The following is a 20,573-nucleotide window of genomic DNA, read 5'->3' as shown; positions in this document are numbered from 1 at the left end:
ACCCGAGCTGCTGTCCTACACATCTTCAAGAAACACTTTCCTTTCTTTTCTATTCTATATAAAAAATGACACTAAAATAAATGACGTATATTGCGTTAGACTAAACTGGGAAGAGTCAGACTCAGAGCACTCGCATATTTGTGTCCTATTGTTAGTTTAATTACATCTGTAAGTTTGTTTAAAAGTCAATGTAAATGTACATCTATCTCAAGAATACAATCTCACAATCATACAAAATTCAACATCTCTCTCTCTCTCTCTCTCTCTCTCACTCACACACACACACACACACACACACACACACACACACACACACACACAGTTTAGAGCAGTGTTCTGGCATTCTCCACTTTGGAGGTAGGGAAGGGTTAATAAAATGTAGTTTATTAACATCACATTTTAAAAACATAACATCAAATAACAGCATTACAAACTTTCAACAGAGAAAATAAAAGTGCAGTTATATTATCACTTTGCATGAAATAAGACTTTGTTCAAAAGTAAATGATAATAATAATTAGGGATGCAACGGTACACGGTAAAATCCCGGACCGTTCGGTCAGCCCTGCACGGTACAATCTACCCTCGTGTCCCGCGGGACTTCGGTTTTGCCATTGAGTTCGCGCTGATCCTTTTAGTTTTTGCTTTAGGCACCGTTCACATATCGCGCCTAAAAACGCGTAGAAAAAGCTAGGCGCGCCGCGTTCTCCTTTTTCCAAAGCGCTAGGGCGGTTGCGCTCCGGAGGCGTCTGTCGTTGCTAAAGCAACCATCAGCTGCGCTCTGGTTGGTTCTTGTCACGTGACCTACGGTGCGCTTGCGGCATTCTGAAAAGTTGAGAATTTTCTCCACTGCTGGGGACATCGTTAGTGCCAACCGGTCTCGCCTTGCACCAGACAGTGTTGATAGACTCATCTTTTTGCACAAGAATCTCTCAATAGTGGATGAGTAAATAACATTGCACTTTGTATCCTGAATGCAGTGTTTTTTTATTATATTATTTTGCTCTGCTTTTTTTTATTCAAAGCACAAGCTAATTTATGTTTGTTAAAGGTAAAAGTGCACTTTTTCTTTCACATTGATCACTTCATATACCAGTTATCAAGGTTTGGAATTGGGATCCACTTGAATATTTTGAAGTGTGTTTGTTTACATTTTGTATTTCATATAAGTGATAGTTGAAGAGGTTGTATTACTTAGTGTTGTTCAGTACAGACTAGAGTGTTAATTTATTCCATACATTGATGTTCTTCCTACTGTGACATTCTGTTTATGCTCATAAGAAAAATAAAACATATTTTTGGGATGAAATAGCAGTCTCTTTCTGCACAAAACATGTACCGAAACCGAACCGAGACCGTGGCCCAAAAATCGAGGTACGGAGTTAACAATAACTAAGTTAATGCCTAAACATGTAAAAGTTTGTAAAAGGCACTTTAGAATAAGAAATAATATCAAGTCGTCAAGATACAACTCATCAAAACTCACAACAAGCGTATCGGTGAGAACACTCATTTAAACAGCATACACACACCCGAACTCGACTGCACATCATATTTTTGACATTATTGCGGTCACGAGTAGAGCGGCTGAGGACCATAGACGCGCGTGCACACACAATATGACATCACACTCTGCGCATGTTTTACAACATAATTGAACATAGACATAGCCCTAACACTTTTTAAATAGCCCACTTAAAGTGTTTATTACAAATAAATTACTAACTGCTTAAAATGAAATAAAAGTAAATGAACAAAAAATTGCGTTATACATTTAAACTCGTGAACGCCCCCCATTAACACCTGAACGCCCCCCTTTCAAAACTCTTGCTTCCAACGCTCCCGTTGAGAACCACTAATTTAGAGCGTATCACTTTATTGTTTCCATGGTGACGCGTCATTGCTAGTCACGTGACACACCGCAACCACAAACGCGCTGAATGACTGATGATCTGCTTTTTTCCCTTTTTTATTCAAAATATTCGCAAATGTGTTCGCTATATCATGACATATCTGATATTCCGATTGTCAAATATGTGCAAGTGGATGTGTTTTGTTGTTTAAACACCTTTACAACAATCGCGTTAGTTTGAGTTATAGCGTTATATGCAGTGGTGGAAATGGGCAAAATTCATTGGGCCCAAAATTCACTATTTAAAAAAAAAAAAAAAAAAACTAAATTATATTAATTATTTATTTTATGTTTCATTTAACCCCCTGGGGTTGGCTATTGCAAATAATAAAAACAAAACGTTGTGTTTTTCGTAAAATAAAATATAAATAAACATGATGCGTTGTCCCGTCTCTCTCTCATAATATCATACTGATACTGATATTAATAATATGACAATATTCAATATTGATTAAATGGGAGGGGAAATCCTGCCCATACCGCAGCTATGAGAAAAATGATAAAAGCACGTATGTTCATCTACTTGAATAAAAAAATTGAATAAAACAGCAAAACAACAACAACAACATTAAACATCTTCATAAAGCAAAAAAGAGATTACCTTAGATAAAGTTTGATTAATATGTATATACAGTACCGGTAAAAAGTCTGGACCCATTACTATTTTTACTGTTTTTGAAAGAAGTTTCTTATTATGCTCTACAAGCCTGCGTTTATTTGATCAAAAATACAGAAAGAAACAGGAATATTCAGCAAGGATGTGTTAAATACATAAAAAGTGATAGTGAAGACTTTTTTTAAACAACTTTTAAATAATCAAAAAATCCTGAAAAAAAGTATCACAGGTTATTAAATAAATATTAAGCACCATTTCTAACATTTGATAATAAATCAGAATATTATAAAGTTTTCTGAAGGATCACGTGACACTAAATTCAGCTTTGCATCACAGAAATATATTTTAAAGTATAGAAAACCATTATTTTAAATTTTAATAATATTTCACTATATTATTTTTCTGTAGTTTTGATCAAATAAATCCAGGCTTGATGAGCATAAGAGACTTCTTTCAAAATCATTAAAAATAGTAATGTGTCCAAACTTATGTAGTGCTGTGTAAGTAAAAATATACTATATTTAAAATTAAATGTTGTATAAATAAAAAGGTTAGGAATCATATTTTCTTCAAGTGTTTTTTATCGGGGGTGGGGGGCCTCCAACATGAGTTTTTATTGTTTCCATGGTGACGCGTCATTGCTAGTCACGTGACACTCGCAACCACAATTCATTCGATTCACATGACGTCACTGTAGCTTTGCGCCACCATCTTTGCGACCGACGGTCTCAGTAATGCCAGAGAATGTCTAATAGGAAGAGAATTGGCACTCTCTGCTTACTTCCGGTTTCTGGACTGGCTGCAGTAACACGTCTCTGTCCATGCGGGGGCGCTCGCAGGCGAGTGCAGAATGAATGGAGGTCTATGGCGAAAAACCCTCAAAATCCACTTTTCTCAGGATATAATTTTTTGTCTAGTAATTTGAATGTTGTATTCGAAAGGAGATGCAATGAAATTACAGAATGCTAGCGTGTTATGGGCAACAACAACTCAACCTGTAAGAAATCGAAAAGAAATAGGTGCTCGTTCATTCAACTTTCGACCTATAACCCATGTTAAACTTGCAAAACCTACAATCAAATCTGAGATTTCTCAACGGCAATCGGGTGAAAGAGACACATTTAGCCGTCTAGCCCCATAGACTCCCATTCAGTCTGCACTCGCCCGCGATCACCTCCAGTGGAATTCTAATGGAACTGCAACCAACCATCGATACAATGGGGCTAATAGGAAGTGCCAAGGCTCTCCGTAGACGGGCTCTGGTAATGCCTGCAATATGTTGTGCAGTTGGCTGCAAAAACAGCTGAAAGAGGAACCCTGAACTGGTATTTTATTCTATACCAAAAGAAGAGAGAAGAGAGAATCATTTATTTAAAAGACTTGAAGTCTCATGTTGGTTTGTGGTTAATTATATTTCCATTATACTCTCAGTGGCCAACATTATACAGACAGATATCGACAGATAATGTTTTGTCTTCATTTTATTGTTGGATCTGTTTAAATGCACTTTATCATGGTAAGTTAGTAAGATTTGGGGTTGTTTTGTTTTTGAACTGTCTGTCTGTCTGCCTGTTATTTATACCTACCTAAATCTAATAAATATTTTTCTGAAGTTCATAAAGATCTTCGTCACAAATACGCTTTAGATGTCATTTTGTGTAAGTTACGTTAACGTTATCTCTGCAGACGATGCATAATCTCAGCCTTGAAATGCATATTTTAGGACTAACGTTAACGTTAGTTCTTCCAAAAATGATCATTCTTACGTCATTTACTCACCTTCATGTTCAAATCCTTAACTCTCTATGGCATGACTTTTTGTTTTTTGGGAAAAAAAATCTTTCACCCCATTTTTTGGGAGCTTGGGGGTCCTTGATAACATATCCATCATAAAATGTGCCCCCCCTCCACCCCTGAACCAGATATGGGTTTGTTGCCTCAGGGCAACACTGTGCTACGAGGGTACTAAAACTCAAAGGTTTTCTACATAAGTGGAATAGGGAAAACAAGCAATATGTGCATTAGAAAATGATTTATTTTGACAAACATCAATCACAAATGGTTTTAACCTATCACAAACATCAAATAATCAACAAAAACAACTATTACTACTAATTACAACTAACACCCCCCATATGTATGTGTGTGTAGTGTTTGGTGTAAATGTTCATATGAATATGAACATTTATACATAAAGTGTTATGGGGGGGTGTTAGTTGTAATTAGTAGTAATAGTTGTTTTTGTTGATTATTTGATGTTTGTGATAGGTTGAAACCATTTGTGATTGATGTTTGTCAAAATAAACCTTCTAATGCACATATTGCTTGTTTTCCCTATTCCACCTATGTAGAAAACCTTGTGAGTTTTAGTACCCTCATAGCACAGTGTTGCCCTGAGGCAACGAACAAAAATCACAGTTTTAGTATATAAATAAAAACAAAATAAATCTTTAAACAATCAAACATACTTCTTTACATACTGATGCACATGCATATATTTTTTAATAAAACAATATTTTAACTTAAACATGTTAAAAAGTGATATTTATCTTACTAATTGGTGGCACTCTGTAGCATGTGGTTTTGCTTCTTTAAAGCACAGCTCCACCCCCCCAAAAAAGGTCACACCCACTTCAGCCCCTCATTTCATTGAACAGACATGTCAGGTGATATTATATATATATAAAAAAAATACATAAAAAAATGAAAGGGGCGGTGTGAGGTCCAAAAATGTGGTTTGTTGCCTGAGGGCAACACCATGCCATAGATAGAGGGTTAAGTTTACTTTCCGTGGAAGACAAAGGGACATTTTTGAATATGTAAGTTAGCCTAATGGAGACTCTTCTTGTCGATGTAATGAAAGTGAATGAGTAACATTAGCCTACTGGGGGCTGTCGCGCCAAAAAAATAAAAAATAATAAAAGACAAAAAAACATCACAAAAGTATAATAAAAGTGATCTAATACGACTCGTCCGTTATATTAATATCGTTATTTATTCATATGATAGCTTTATGTGACGAACAAACTGCAATTTAAGTCGTTATATTATAATCACTGAGCTTACCTCTTGATAGCTTTTAATCGCAGCCGAATAATTCAAAAAGATTCGACTCGAAAGAGTCTTTCATTTCGATATTTGTGTGTATTAAACCCAGGCGGGAAGGAAGTCGACCGGAAGTTGAAGCCGGCCGCGTGCCACCATCTTGTAGCAGAACTTCACCTGCAGTTAGCATCCCATTGACTCCCATTCATTTTGGCGTCACTTTGACAGCGAATAACTTTACATCTGAGGCATCTTTATTTACATCTTTATTTCTAAAGAAACACGACAATGTATAAAAGGCTTCATTACCTTGTAGCTTATGTTATGGCCCCGTAGAAGCAGTTTTTGTAAAAGTAGGCTAACGATTGCGTCATAACCACGCAAATCTCTGTCGCACATTTTAGAGATTACCGTATGGACAGGAGGAGAAGCTCATGGGCAATCGGGGAGACGTGGAGGCAAAATGACAAAGTAATTAATCAGAATACCTAGCAAAAGTTGCTCCTGCTCCAAGCTCATGGACATCTCCTACTCACACTCTCCGTCTCTGCAAGATTCGGAAGGGAATGATTCAGATTTCTCTTGGCACAGCTACTAGAAGACAGACGGGTTGCTCACGTGGTCCGTGTAACGCTTTGCTCGGTTTGAGTCTGCGCGTCAGGAAAGGAAGTGCTAAGAAATCGCTAAAAATGGGCTTCACTTGTCTCAATTGAGTTCCAATGGGGTCGCTGTGTCCATTTCTTTTACTGTCTATGATTAAACCTTCTTCTCTGTAATTGAACATCTGTTCTTTCGGACAGATATGGCAGTCTTTTATGATATTCGGTTGATGTCTTTGGCTGTGCTGATCATTCATGCCAGCCGAACAGCTGCAGATTCATAGACTCATTCATGACATCGCCTCGACTCTCATGAACGCGCGCCATGAAGCTCTATGACTTAAGTATTTCTATATCATGAAAGGCCAAATGGGATAAGCCTGGGGCAGATAATAATGGACTAAAGAAAACTGGGGGTAACAAATAAGGATCGGAGCCTAAAATAGAAATTTTCTCCAGGTATCTCTGTCTCTCTCGCTCATTCAAATGGGCAGTTTGGGCGGCCACACCGGGCGAGTCGGTCGCAAATATGGCGGCGTTCTATTTATAGTGACGTAGGTGGCATCTATGAATAGCGCTGAATGACTGATGATCTGCTTTTTTCCCTTTTCTATTCAAAATATTCACAAATGTGTTAGCTATATCATGACATATCTGGTATTCCGACTGTTTAAACACCTTTACAGCAATCGCGTTAGTTTGAGCTATAATGTCTAGAACCGGCCCTGCGTACAGTATTACATAACCAGTAGATTGTGTTTAATAGATTTCACTTTGTAACTGTTAAACACATTTGCAGTTGGTTTGTAAAAGGTATCATCATTACATGATTGGCCTGTATTACATTTACAGTTTTGACCAGCATGTGTCGCCATTTGTGTTTTGTGCATCTCACGAGTAGGGTCTGCCTGCAGAGCCGGAGGCTGCATTTTCAGGACCCCACTTTTAGGACCGCATTTCTAGGACCCTAGGTTTTTAGTGACAGCGCCACCTACCGAATTAGAGGACCAGTGAAGCAGCGAAGATGGACGACAATCAGAGTGTGAGTATCAAATGCGAATACATTTTTACAATTGCGATGCATTTAATTGGAAAGTTAACGTAGCAAACGTGATGGTGATTTGCTAAATAAATAGTCTTGAATGCATAGCCATCACCCATCAGCCTCTAATGCTGTAAAATGAATTGTTAGCACGTTCATTTAACGGAACTGTTGCGTGATAAGCCTGTGTTGACTTATTGACAGCACAATAAAACTGTAGCATGTTCGTTCTGAAAGCTTGTTAATTACACATTGTTTTTCCATTTTAATTCAGTTAAAATAATCGTAATGTTTTCACTGTCACGTGCTCACAGTCAGCCTGTTTAACGTTACCCACAATACATGTTATATGTAGCCTACGTCTCTTCATTTTGACATGGTTTTATAATGTTGGTTGAGACATATGACATTTTAATAGTCAGACATATCAGAGAGGCCATTATAATAATTGACTGTTAAAATACCACATGTTAGATTGTGTCATTTACTGTGTACTGTATGCTATATGAAGTGCTTTCATATATATATGGTCAGAAAAAAAGTCGTGTCAATGTTATTTCTATTCAGATTTCTTGCATCTCTCTATTATTATTTTTTTTTCCTCAGTTGAGATGGGCTTTATTGACATGAGTGTTTCTAGAACCTTTGTTCCCACAACATCAAAACCTTTTTTTTTTTTCAAATCTTTGAACAGTATGCAATAATAGTATTATGAACATTAATTGATATGTGTGCACTGTTTGGTAACTAAGAAAAAAAAATTAGAGAGTAGAACATGTTTAACTAAATGTTCCTTATTTAATTCACTTCTCTTTCTCTCTCTCTCTCTTAGGAGTCAGTGATGATGTTGTCCATGAAGTTCTGTTTGTGGTCCACATCATGAACAAATTTGTTTTTGTGTGTGTTCAAGTTCAGTTATTATATGTTGTTTTGTAAAATATTTTGTGTGTGCAAGTTCAGTTATTATATATTATTTTGTAAAATATTTTGTGTGTTCAAGTTAAGTTGTTATATATTATTTTGTAAAATATTTAGTGTTTTCAAGTTGAGGTGTGATATATTATTTTGTAAAATATTTAGTGTGTTCAAGTTGAGGTGTGATATATTATTTTGTAAAATATACACAATCTACCCCCAGAGTCATCCTTGTCTTCCCTCTGTACTTGAAAATGTGGTCGATCTAGTGACTGAAAAGACTATAACTTGATACCTTGTTTATTTTACTTGAGTTTTTATATTATGCTACTTAGACCCAATAATTTCTCAACATTCCTAGGAACCAGGTTGAATTGCAATAAATAAAGTAGTATTTGGGTGTAATAAAACTGTAAAACTCTAATGTAGTTAAAACTGGGTGGGTGGAAATACTGCCTGGCACAACTAGGGTCCTGGAAATGCGTTCCTGAGACTGCGGTTCTCAGAGTCGGTAGGTGGCGCTGTCACAAAAAACTAGGGTCCTAGAAGTGGGGTCCTGAAAATGCAGCCTCCGGCTCTGCAGGCAGATAATATTGCATCTCACGCATGTATTTCTGGATTGGCCTACAGTGTGCGTTTATGGATCTGTTACTGTTTGTTGTTTTTTCACTCGATACGTGTAACGGAAATTCGATTTCGAAATCCGAAAAGCTCTTTTTGAACAAAACAACCGGTTAATTTTAAGATGGCCGTTTTTTTATTATTTTAGACCGGATCATTTCAGATACGTTGATACAGCTTACCCATACGAAAGTTTCTGTTATGACATCTGTTAAACTAACGGTTTCTATTCAGATTTTCGAACAATATTACAGTTCATCATCCAAGATTATTTATGTACCTCAAGCGGTCTAAAGTTCTGTGAGCAGTGAGAAAGACGCGCACTGATAGAGAAGCATTTCCATTGGCTGCAGTCTGCAGGCATTGGCCAATAACAAAAGACGACATAGCGCAGCCAATTTTACAGAATGCCACTGATAAATATCAATATCCCTCTACGTTTTTATTATCACATATAATGTGCTACGTTTATGCAGCTATTATATTGTAGATAAAATATAGTAATTGTTACAATGTCCTCACACACAATATATATATATATATATATATATATATATATATATATATATATATCAGTGGCGGCTGCTGAAAAATATCTTAGGCGGGGCTGTGTCATATTCAGTCGGTTTCAACACTCTGGTTACAAATACCTTTATAAAATAATGCTTTAAATAATAAATGTTCATAATAAATTTTCAATGAAGAAATATGCAATGATGGTAAAAACGAAGTGATGCTTTTAAATAATAAATTAAAACCGACAGTAGGTGGAGAGTCATCGAGTCATTCATTCAGAAATGAAGCCAGTGGCTGTATTTATGAATTAACATTGAATCATTGACTCTAATGACTCGTTCACACACACTGCTGTGCTGCAGTTCTGCTGTGGCTTTCGTTGGAGCTATTATTTTGTTGTAAAAAATACTGACAACTGTGTTGAAAATGAACATCACTTAACATTAATATTTCGTTTGTTGAACTGTTGTATAAAATCAATGTCACATTCGCAATCGTGTGGATCTTCATATAATGTGATCAACATTAAACACAGGAACTCACACAGGGAATGTCTTTGTATTGAAGAGAGTTTGACTCTTATATCGATCTCCATGCACAGCCTGTGTCTATATTTGTTCTTCATGCTAGTAAGTGTTAAATACCTACTTTTACAAAGGTAATGTACATTGTCGAGAACGGCAGTATAGTGCGATCTGCACGAGACCTGTCATATTATAGCCTACACGCTGCTTAAACGCAGACAGTTTTGACCGCAAAAGATGAGGTAATTTGATCGGATCGGATGTCATGTATTTACAGCATTTTACCTGATAGAAATGAATGCTCAGTTTAAATCTCATTTGATGTTTCTCTATTCTGGCTGCCTTAATCCATCTCTCTATTTTTATTTTATATTGAAAAAATCGTGGGAATTCAACAGTGGATTTGTTCTTTCACTATTAGATAAAATGGTAAATTAATTTACTCTGGCCTCCCATGCCACTAAGTTTACCCTGCTATTATTCCAATCAAGGAAATGTAAAACGGCTTGTCACAGTTATGTGCTATTGGACAGCCCTAAACAAGGTTTGAATAAATAAATAAATAAATGCAATATCTGGCTGTATGTTGTTAAAGTCACACTCCGGATGTTTCGATCCATAATGCCCCACTAGACCATAAAACCAATAACTTGTCATGAAAATCACAGAAATTATGATGCAACACTATACTACAAGCACAAAGTTAAATGTGCACACACACACACACACACACACACACACACACACACACACACACACAAGGAAAGCTTCTCCACAGTTCTCTGCACTGTAGCACAAAGAATCTCAAGAGATCTCTCGCATATTGCCAGTGTTTCCTTGCTAGACTTGGTTGGACCAGAATGCACATTGCTGTGGAGAAACAGTTGTCGTACTGCTCGTTTAAGAACTTAAAAAAAACAAAAACATTTTTTATAATACAAATATATAATTGTTTTGTTTACTTCTCATCTATACATTAATGCTGTGTTTTGGGAGATCTGAAGTACTTTTGTAGCCTACCTATTTACTGAAAAACTCCTCAGCTACACCATTAGCATGCTTATGAAATATTACATTTTTTAGAAAAAAAAAAAAAACACATTAATTTTTTTATTTTTTTTTATTTAACCTTTATTTATCCAGGTAAACTGTTTGAGAACCACTTCTCATTTACAAACATGACCTGGCCAAGAGGCTACAGGAATAAATAGGGACATACTGTACAACTGTACATAGTCAAACACATGACACACATAGAACAAGCAATTGAATTAAAAAGGTAGACAACAAAGAAAAGAGAAAAAGAATAAAGTGCTTAAATATGTGTGTATAAATATGGTTCATAATTGTCAGCAGGAACAAGAGTCAACTATGTAATTTTTGAGGTTCTGCTTAAAGGTGGAGATTGGGATCAGAGATGTAAGTTTCAGGGTATTTTGTAGTATGTTCCAGTCGTGTACTGCTGCAAAGCGGAAGGCATTACGTCCAAAGATAGTAGAAGTAGGGGGGGTACTAAATTTAATCAAATTACTTGATCTTGTGTGATAGGCGTTATGAGCAGCATGAAGAAGAGATGACAAATAGAGAAGTGTCTTGCCCAGGATTGTCTTGTATATGAAGAGAAACCAATGATGGAGCCGCCGGGTATGAAGGGAGGGCCAGCCCACCAGTTTATACAGGTCACAGTGATGAGTGTGAAAGGGTGCATTAGTGGCAAAACGGATGGCTGAATGATAGAGTGTGTCAAGTTTTTTTAGGGCTGTGTTTGGTGCCATTCTGTAGATAATATCACCATAGTCCAAAATTGGCAGTACTGTCATCTTAACGAGGGTGCATTTGGTAGCATGAGTAAAGGAAGCTTTATTGCGGAAAAGAAAGGCTAGTCTAGCTTTGACTTTTGTTTGAAGGTTATTGATGTGTGTAATGAATGACAGGGATGAATCCAACCAGATACCTAGATATTTATATTCTTTGACATACTCCAGAGCCATACCGTTCATGCAGGTGATTGTAAGTGGAGTCTCGGTGACTGGTTTTCGGCTAAAAAGGATACATTTTGTCTTACTGGTGTTAATACGGAGGTGGAGATTGTCAAAGAACTGCTCTATAGAGGTGAAGCTGAGTTTAAGACTGGAAGCCGCAGAATTGGGAGAGGAACCAACTGAGTACAAAATGGTATCATCTGCATAAAGATGAATCCTGGAGGTGCCAGCAGCTCTGGCTATATCATTGATGTAGATAGAAAAAAGGGTTGGGCCCAGGATGGAGCCTTGAGGCACACCTTTAGAGATAATAAGTGGGTCTGACATAATGTTTTCAACCTTCAATTGCTGGGCACGGTTGGTGAGATAATTGGCAAACCAAACACAGCTAGAGGAGGACAGACCAATACTGGAAAGCTTATGTAAGAGGATCCTATGGTCGACAGAGTCAAAGGCCTTGGCGAGGTCTATAAAGGTGGCAATACAGACCTGTTTGCTGTCTAATGCTGTAATTATCTCATCAAGGACCTTTGTGGTGGCTGTTATGCACCCATGTCCTGTCTGAAAACCAGATTGCATGTCAAATAATATATGATTTTTATCCAGGAAATCATTTAACTGTTTTTGGACAAGCTTCTCCAGAACTTTGGCAAGGCATGGTAGGATGGAAATTGGGCGATAACAATTTGGATCAGATTCAGAACCCCCTTTGAAGAGGGGAAAAATTATGGCTGATTTCCAATCAATAGGGAACTCAGAGAGCTGTAGGGACATGTTAAATAGTCTTGTGACGGGAGCGGCAATAATGCGGGATGCTGCTTTTAAGAACATGGGATCAAGACCATCAAGGCCAGCAGATTTGTTTGTGTTCAGCTTGGAGAGTTCATCCTGGACTTCAGAGGTGGAAAGAGGCATAAAAGAGAAGCCATTGTTGCTTGACGGAGAAAGTTGGGCATCTGCTGAGCTTGTAACTGAAGTATCCATTGAGACTGGATTAGGGTTTGACATTGAAACTGTATGGGTTGCATTAATAAAGTGATGGTTTAGAAGTGAGGCCATCCGAGACTTCTCAGTAATAATGATGTCATTAAATAACATAGAAACTGGTAAATGAGGTGAAATAACTTTATTTATAGATATATCTTATCTTATATTTTATTTGCTCTTTTTGCCCGTAATTAGCATTTTGCCGAGCCCCGCCCCCCTTAGTTGCTGTTGCTACGTCCGACAAACAAATGGTCAAACACGACCAGCGCGACACATTGCCATTACGGGAAGAGGTATACCCGTGCATGTCAGTGGCCTTTTTTGGAGCAATACCTCCGCGATATCCTCCAGATCGAGGCAAAATGGGTTACAGTATGCAGTGGAGGGATATATTCAAAATATAAAAATACGCAATGAAGGAGACACGACTACTATCGAGGCTAATGCTTACCGGTCTCAAGCGAAATCTGAGAAACCCCATGACAATCGCAAAAAAATATCTAATACCCACGCAATCTTTTTTCACTAGCCTACCTGAGGGAATAATACGCTGATTTACTGCTCAATAAATATTTCTGATTGTTATCAATGTAGAAAACTGTTTTTTTTTTTACTTTTTTTTTCAGGATTCTTTGATGAATAGAAAGTTTCAGAGTTTTCTGAAATAGAAAGCTTTTCTAACGTTATAAATGTCTATACTGTCACTTTTGATCATTTGAATGCATCTTTGCCTATTACTTTTCTTAAAAAAATCTTACTGACCCCAAATTACTTTTACCAGTTCTTTGTGGCAAGCTTTATGCGTGCGGTCGTGCGCTTGAGTGCGGCTATATTACGTAAACGCTCATTATCCTGTAGGCTATATAGCCTATTTAAGTAATACAATTAATATAAAGGGGCGATTTGTCCACTAATGACTTAAATTAATAACTATAGTCGACTAGAAAATGTTTTTTTTTTGTCGGAGGCAGCCCTTATTCCACATATTTACAAACGCCGTGGGCGCACCGCTTCACCATCTTGGTTGGAGAATGTTTGTCGGACCTGCTCACATAGTAACGGTTGCTATGATGTGTGATTGGACAATGGCCGTTTTGGGGGAGGGGCCGGCGAGAGGTCAATTGAGCGCATCTCGTGGCTCTTACTAAGTGTCGCACCAGCCACAAGATCTTTCACTGTTTACATCTACCAGACACTCCGATTGATACACTAGAGCACACAGACAATGCAATCCTTGACAATGCTCTTTTTGTTCATAATTGAGCGCGCTTGTTGGCTCCTAAGTGTCGCGCCAGCCTCAAGATCTCCCACTGTTTTACTGCCTGATACTCCGATTGACACGCTGAAGCGAAAAGCAGACGAAGAGTCTTCACTACATCGATTTGTTTGTTTTATAGGCTATTTTATTTCATTTTATTTACAGATTATTGCAGAATATCAACATTTAAGGATGAGGTCTTTGAATTTGCATTAGTGAGAACTGCAAAACAAACAAAAAAACTTGTTCAGGCAAAGAACAAAATTTTATTTTAATAATTAAAATAAATAGAAATTAGTGCATAGGGTTTTACCAATCGGTGACTCTACCAGTGGCCGTTAAAAAATCAACACCGGTACGGCAAATCCAACACAAATGGACTCATATACTGAATTTAGAGCGTGAAATTGACAGCATTTTAATGATTAATCTAAAATATTAAAATAAAAGAGAGGACAAGGCAATATTTTGCACTTAGTTGTTATTTTGCCAGTTTTTCATACAAACATCTAATGTGAAAGATGGGAGCTATAGGACATTAAAGGAGAACTCCGGTCAATTTTAACATTGAGCTCATTTTTTTGTACATTTGGAGTGCTGTCAATACAGAGAACAACGACAAAAATCGGTGTTGCCTACACCGAGTTATTCTATTTTAAAAATTTGCACCCTGTTGACTTCAATGGGGCAAGTACTAAACCTGCTTTTAGCCTCTTAACATCCTTGATGTGTCATTACAAGTGCACAGGTCATGTGAGTGATTCCTTCAGAGTGAACACGAGTGAATCTGACTGCAGTAGATGTGAAAGAAATGTATAAAAATTATGTTAAGCCAGCGCAAATATCTCTGTTTACATCCTGTTTTCGGTTGAAGTTCAAAGTAGTCGATTGCCGAGTTCACGCGCGTGATCATAGGTAACTAAACCTATGCGCATGAACTCGGCAATCGACTACTTTGGACTTCAACCGAAAACAGGCGTCGATCGATCCAGACGATTTCGATTCGCAAGCTCTCAATTCGATTCGATTTCGATTCTAAATTCGATTTCGATTCTACTCAATGAATATATATTTAATACAAATCCTATATTTATAAAAGAAAAAAAAAGAACAGCGACGACAGATCTTGTGGTCTAGCCAGCAAACAAGTGTCTTTATTTGTCAGTTGTTGTCTGTTGCGTTTAATTCGACGTGCGATTTCGAGAACACTATAGGGAACGAGCACGTTCTTTTCACCTGTTTGGACACTTCACACACGTTTGCACTGCCTGTTTGATTTTCCTGTTTATGCGTTCATAACATGCGTTTTGTCCTACTCAAAACACGTTTTTGACGCCCATTTTTGTTACGATATCCGCGTCAAAAACGTGCATTTTCGGTGACCCCAAAGCGCACGTCGAGAACGTGCGTTTTAAAAAGCAGATCACACGTCGAGGACGCGCGTTTTGAAGCAAAATCCGTGACCACAAAGTGCACTTTAAGAACGCATGCTTTTATGGCAAATCGCACATTTGGCTGTCGAAACACACACTTTTGACGCTTGTAACCGTGCACTAAGACAAAGATGAGACAAAACCGAGAGTGTCAGAGCTCTGTCACAAAACCAATAATTGAACTAGACAGAAGTGACAGAAATCTGACACTTTGTTGTTTATGATGGGATAATTCTCGAGTTTCAGTCAGAATTCAGCCAGAGAAAGCGCGCACTTCGGTTCAGCGATGACTAATCTGAACGCCACTGATTGGCCATCACACTCAAACTCAACAGAAACGTGTGTGATTGGTTATAACATACATGATTAAAAATGCTTTGTCACAGTTTTTAATAAATGTGATAAGTGATACTGTTTGAAGGCAAATGCTTGGATGGGTGAAAAAAAAAAAAAAAAAAAGAAAAGTCTTAAAATTGCTTTCCAAAACAACAACTGTGGCTGTTCATGCGTTTATGTCTAGGATTGTTGTTGATCTTTAACATTATAGTAATGAACAATATGACATCTTTTGAAATGCAGTGCTGTTATAATAACATTTTCTCTGTACTTTTATGGGGGATTTAATTTTTGTATTTTATTTGTAACTTGACTGTGAAATAAAGTTTTAAACATATATATAAAATAACCTCTCTCACACACGCGCCGTGTCATAAATGGGTTCACAGACATGTTCGAGAAGGTTATCTGTTTGGGTATACGGTGTGAGATGGGGGTCTCTTAAAGAGTATGTTGGGAAATGAAGGAGGAAGTTCCAGTACTATGTCTTTGTGAGGTTTCTACAGCTTCTATAGTATCAGAGTCTATACATTATTTTCTCAACACATTCTCACTAACAACTCGCCTGGATGCTTTGTCAGGACTGCTTGGTGTCACTTTTTAACACACTGGGACTCCTTCAGTGTACAAAAACTATTAAAAACTCTCAGTCTCTCTCACATACACACCAGCCAGGATGATTCTTACTGGTCCACTTACTTGAGTTTGTCCAGTGTGCAGTCTGGATGGTTCATTGTATCAGAGAGCAGCTTCACTCCTGATTCTCCTGGGTGATTGTAGCTCAGATCCAGCTCTCTCAGGTGTGAAGGGTTTGAACTCAGAGCTGAAGCCAGAGCAGCACAACCTTCTTCTGTCACCAAACACTGAGATAATCTACAACAACAGTAAGTGTTCATGTCAGTGTGCTTTATTTTTAGAGAATATACATTACAATAAGCACGGCTCTTCAACCCATCGATTATCTTTACAAGGACCTCTGATTGATTACAATTAGTGATGTTGAGATTACCTAATTTCAAAATTGAAAGTGATTACAATGGTCACGTTATTGTGCGTTATTGTGACTTGTGTGTGGCATGCCCTCTGTCTGGATACTCTGTGAGGGTGTTACTATAGTAGCTGAGTTCACTAGGTGATTGTCTAGGTAAGGCAGGGTGTGTGCAAATCAACTTTCAGCACATGTGAAACTCTCAAATTGAAAACATGGTGGAACAATGCAATCTCTTGTACTTGCCGAAGAAACAAATTAAATAAGCTATTGGGGCATGTTGGCTCTCTAAACATGATTCAGGAGTAGTTGAAGACAGGTATGCAATATGCAAAACATTCAGATGAAAAGTGTCAGAAAAAGCGGAGAACACATCTATATGTACAGCACCTGTGGGATCATCACCATCCACACCCAGATGAAGGTAATCATTTTACAAACACAATAAATAGCCTGTTACTTACTCCTATCAAATAATTGCTATGAGCTTTGTTATTTTGATAAGAACAAGGTCTTAACTTTCAAATTAAACATTTTGACACTCTTAAATGCATATGACAGATCACTATAATTATATATAACTTATATAATATAAGTGGAAACATGGAGTGCACCTGAACTGATCATCTCTGTATCTGTGCATCTCTGCATCTGAACTGATCATCTCTGTATCTGTCCATCTGAACTGATCATCTCTGTATCTGTGCATCTCTGCATCTGAACTGATCATCTCTGTATATGTGCATCTCTGCATCTGAACTGATTGCTGTACTTCTAGATAGTTACAAACACTACCTTCGAAAATCATCCCATCTGCCACAGGTCTCTCTCATCTGAGTATTAACAGTATTAACTGAGTATTGACTACAAATCCCAGAACTCGCATACCTGGACTGATTGCACAAATACCTGTTCCCCGTTTCATGGACTATTTAAGCTCTGAACACGCTAGGCTCAGTGCAAAGTCTTGTTTTGCCATGGCTAACATTTCTGAGCATTTTTCCCACAACTGATCAATGCATCGATTTAGCGATCCATATTGACTATCTCATTCACTCTCGAAAAACAAACAGATTCTCTAACCCTCTTCACTAAGCAAACTTCCCTATGGATGACACTGGACCCATGCTGGATGAACTCATCTGCCCACAGAGGAGCAAGAACGCTGCATCAGGGAACATCTGTGTCTGTATTGCAGCCAATCAGGACATCTGAGAGCAAACTGCCAAATTTGACCAACACAACAGTAAACTCCGAGGGTGAGTACTAGGGATGGAGAAACAAAGCTTCTTGAATCTTTGAAGCTTTTCTTTGATTGTTTTGGAAAAAGATTCGAAGCATCAGCAGTGTTGAAAACTGTGGCAGGTCAAATTTATAGCAGCCATAAACCAGAGTGCGCAGCGCCATTGTTTCATCCATTAAGCACAAATAAAAGCCTGACAACGCTAAATATTCAGTTTTCTGATAATACAACTGACATATTAAAGTGTGGCAGTAAATTAAATGTCATAATACTAATTATAATAATTCCAATAGAGTTGTTTAATGCAAGTAAATAGTGCTCTAATTATTTTATAGTTTTTAATAGTGTTTATATGGCAGAATATATGATCATGTAATATAGACTATAGGCTTATATTTATATATAAAAAAAATGTTATTAAACGGACTTGAACCTCCAATAACCCGTAGAGTAGTGTTCTGGGTTCAAACATTCTGAAATGCAAAGTGAAGCATTCACTTGACTAGAAAAAAAGTGAGGCTTAGTTTTTCGTTGATCACGTTTCTCTGAAAACAATACGCGCTCCGACACGGAGCTTCATGAGAAATTGCGCTGTGTACTCGATAAGCACTTTGAAGCTTCAGTGTCATATGTAACATCACTAGTGAGTACCTCCATTGTTCCTGGTCATTACACTTCATGTATAGAAGTAACTGTAAAGATAATGTTCTCTATGAGTACCATCATAACTACGGCCCTACTTGTCTCGGACCCTACTTGTGTGTAGTTGGAGTTCTACACACAGAGCAAACATGCTTTTACCTCAACCGTTCCCCTCACAATCCAGTCATCATTGGTCTACCTTTTCTTCAGAGACACAAATCACATACGTTAGTAACTGTCAGTATTACACACAGCAATTTTTTTTGGACAACCCACAGCATGCCTTCTACAGCCACTACCCATTCTTCGATGACCTTGGTCACACATTGCTATTGATTTTTTTTACTGAATTCCTGGCCTCCCAGGGTAACAACATTATATTAACAGTCATTGGTCATTTTTCTAAAGCACGTCGATTAATACCTCTACCCAAGCTCCCAACAGCTTTCGAAACAGCAGAATATCTCTCCCACTACGTGTTTCGCTATTATCGACTACCTGAAGATATTGTCTCAGACCGGGGGTTTCCAGTTCGTATCTCAGGTCTGGACAACCTTCTTCCGCCAGCTTAATGTAAATATAAACCTCACATCAGGATATCACCCACAATCGAACGGCCATACCGAATGCCTGAACCAAGAACTCACAAGGTTTCTTAGATTATACTGTCAGCAGAATCAGTCGGACTAGAGCCGCTTCTTACCCTGGGCAGAATATGCTCAAAATTCCCTTCAGAAACCCTCCACTGGCATTACCCCTTGGAACCCTATGAGTTACCGGCCGTTGACGACTGGCTCTGACGGAGCGAGACGTTATGAAACCAAGCACACATCCAACTTCTGGGTAAGGTGGAGTGAACTGCGATGCTAATCGAGTCTCATGAATGCACAGTCATGCACAAAATACCAGAAGCCAATATCAGGATTTTCATTAAGTAACACATTAAATTTCTATTTGTTTTTCACCAAACAGTATCATATAACCCTAGAACACTTGGAATATAAGACACGTCACATGGGACCATTCTGTGATACTTTTGCATCTTTTTTTAAGCTTGATTCTGGTCGCTATTCACTCCCATTATGTGGATGAGCGTGAGCGGGATATTTTATTTTAAATCTCCTTCTGTGGTCCGAAAAAAAAAGAAGGACATACTGCATTAGAAGAACACCAAGGTGATTACATTATTAACTCTTTCCACACCATTACGCATCTTCTGAAAGAGTTCTGAATCTCCTGAACAAAACACAAAGAAGATTCTGAAACAAGGGATCTCATATGTAATCATATGCATATGTGAAATAACGCGATCACCAACATTAAACAGCATATAAATCAAAACCGCCTAATGTTACTGAATTAAATGTCGATTCACGATGAGCTATAGGCCCGTGCAAGCATTAGGGGTGTTGATGGACTTGATCTACTCCATCTGTATTTTGATCATTGTTCTGAATTCGATCTGGATGTGGTCTTTGACAAAAACGTTATCGTAACCCCCCCTCAGATCTGATAAAATCATAACCAGAGCTTCTGCTCCTGTATTGTATGGAAGCATATCGGTAGCAATATTCAATTTGAAACATAATATGCAAAATGACAATGAAATATGTAAAATTGTAATGCATTTCTGTATATACATTTACATTTTCCATTACATTTGTGCAACATTTGGTGCAAAATTAAAATTAAATTATATAATTTACATTTGCCATTTAATACACTAGGTTTAATATGTAAATTGAATGCATATTTTAACGCTTTATAAGTTGCAAATTTAAAATGTATTACAGAAATGATAAGATTGGTTTAACATGTTCAGGCAAAATTTGTAGCAACATGATCATTTAAATTAGGGATGTCCCGATCAGGTTTTTTTTGCCCTCGAGTCCGAGTCATTTGATTTTGAGTATC

At 37.6% G+C, this 20,573-nt stretch overlaps 1 protein-coding gene across 1 annotated transcript in view; it reads right to left on the bottom strand.

Moving 5' to 3' along the window:
- Window positions 1-20,573, bottom strand: part of LOC307170569 (NACHT, LRR and PYD domains-containing protein 3-like) — a 58,354-nt gene that overhangs the window by 2,735 nt on the left and 35,046 nt on the right. Inside the window, exon 6 of the mRNA XM_079891712.1 lies at window positions 16,486-16,659. Within this exon, the coding sequence (XP_079747838.1) occupies window positions 16,486-16,659 (174 nt within the window). The remainder of the gene's footprint in view (window positions 1-16,485; window positions 16,660-20,573) is intronic.

The sequence above is a fragment of the Squalius cephalus genome, assembly GCF_949319135.1.
Source record: "Squalius cephalus genome assembly, chromosome: 1".
NCBI lineage: Eukaryota > Metazoa > Chordata > Actinopteri > Cypriniformes > Leuciscidae > Squalius > Squalius cephalus.
This window is presented reverse-complemented; position numbering and strand designations above follow the sequence as displayed.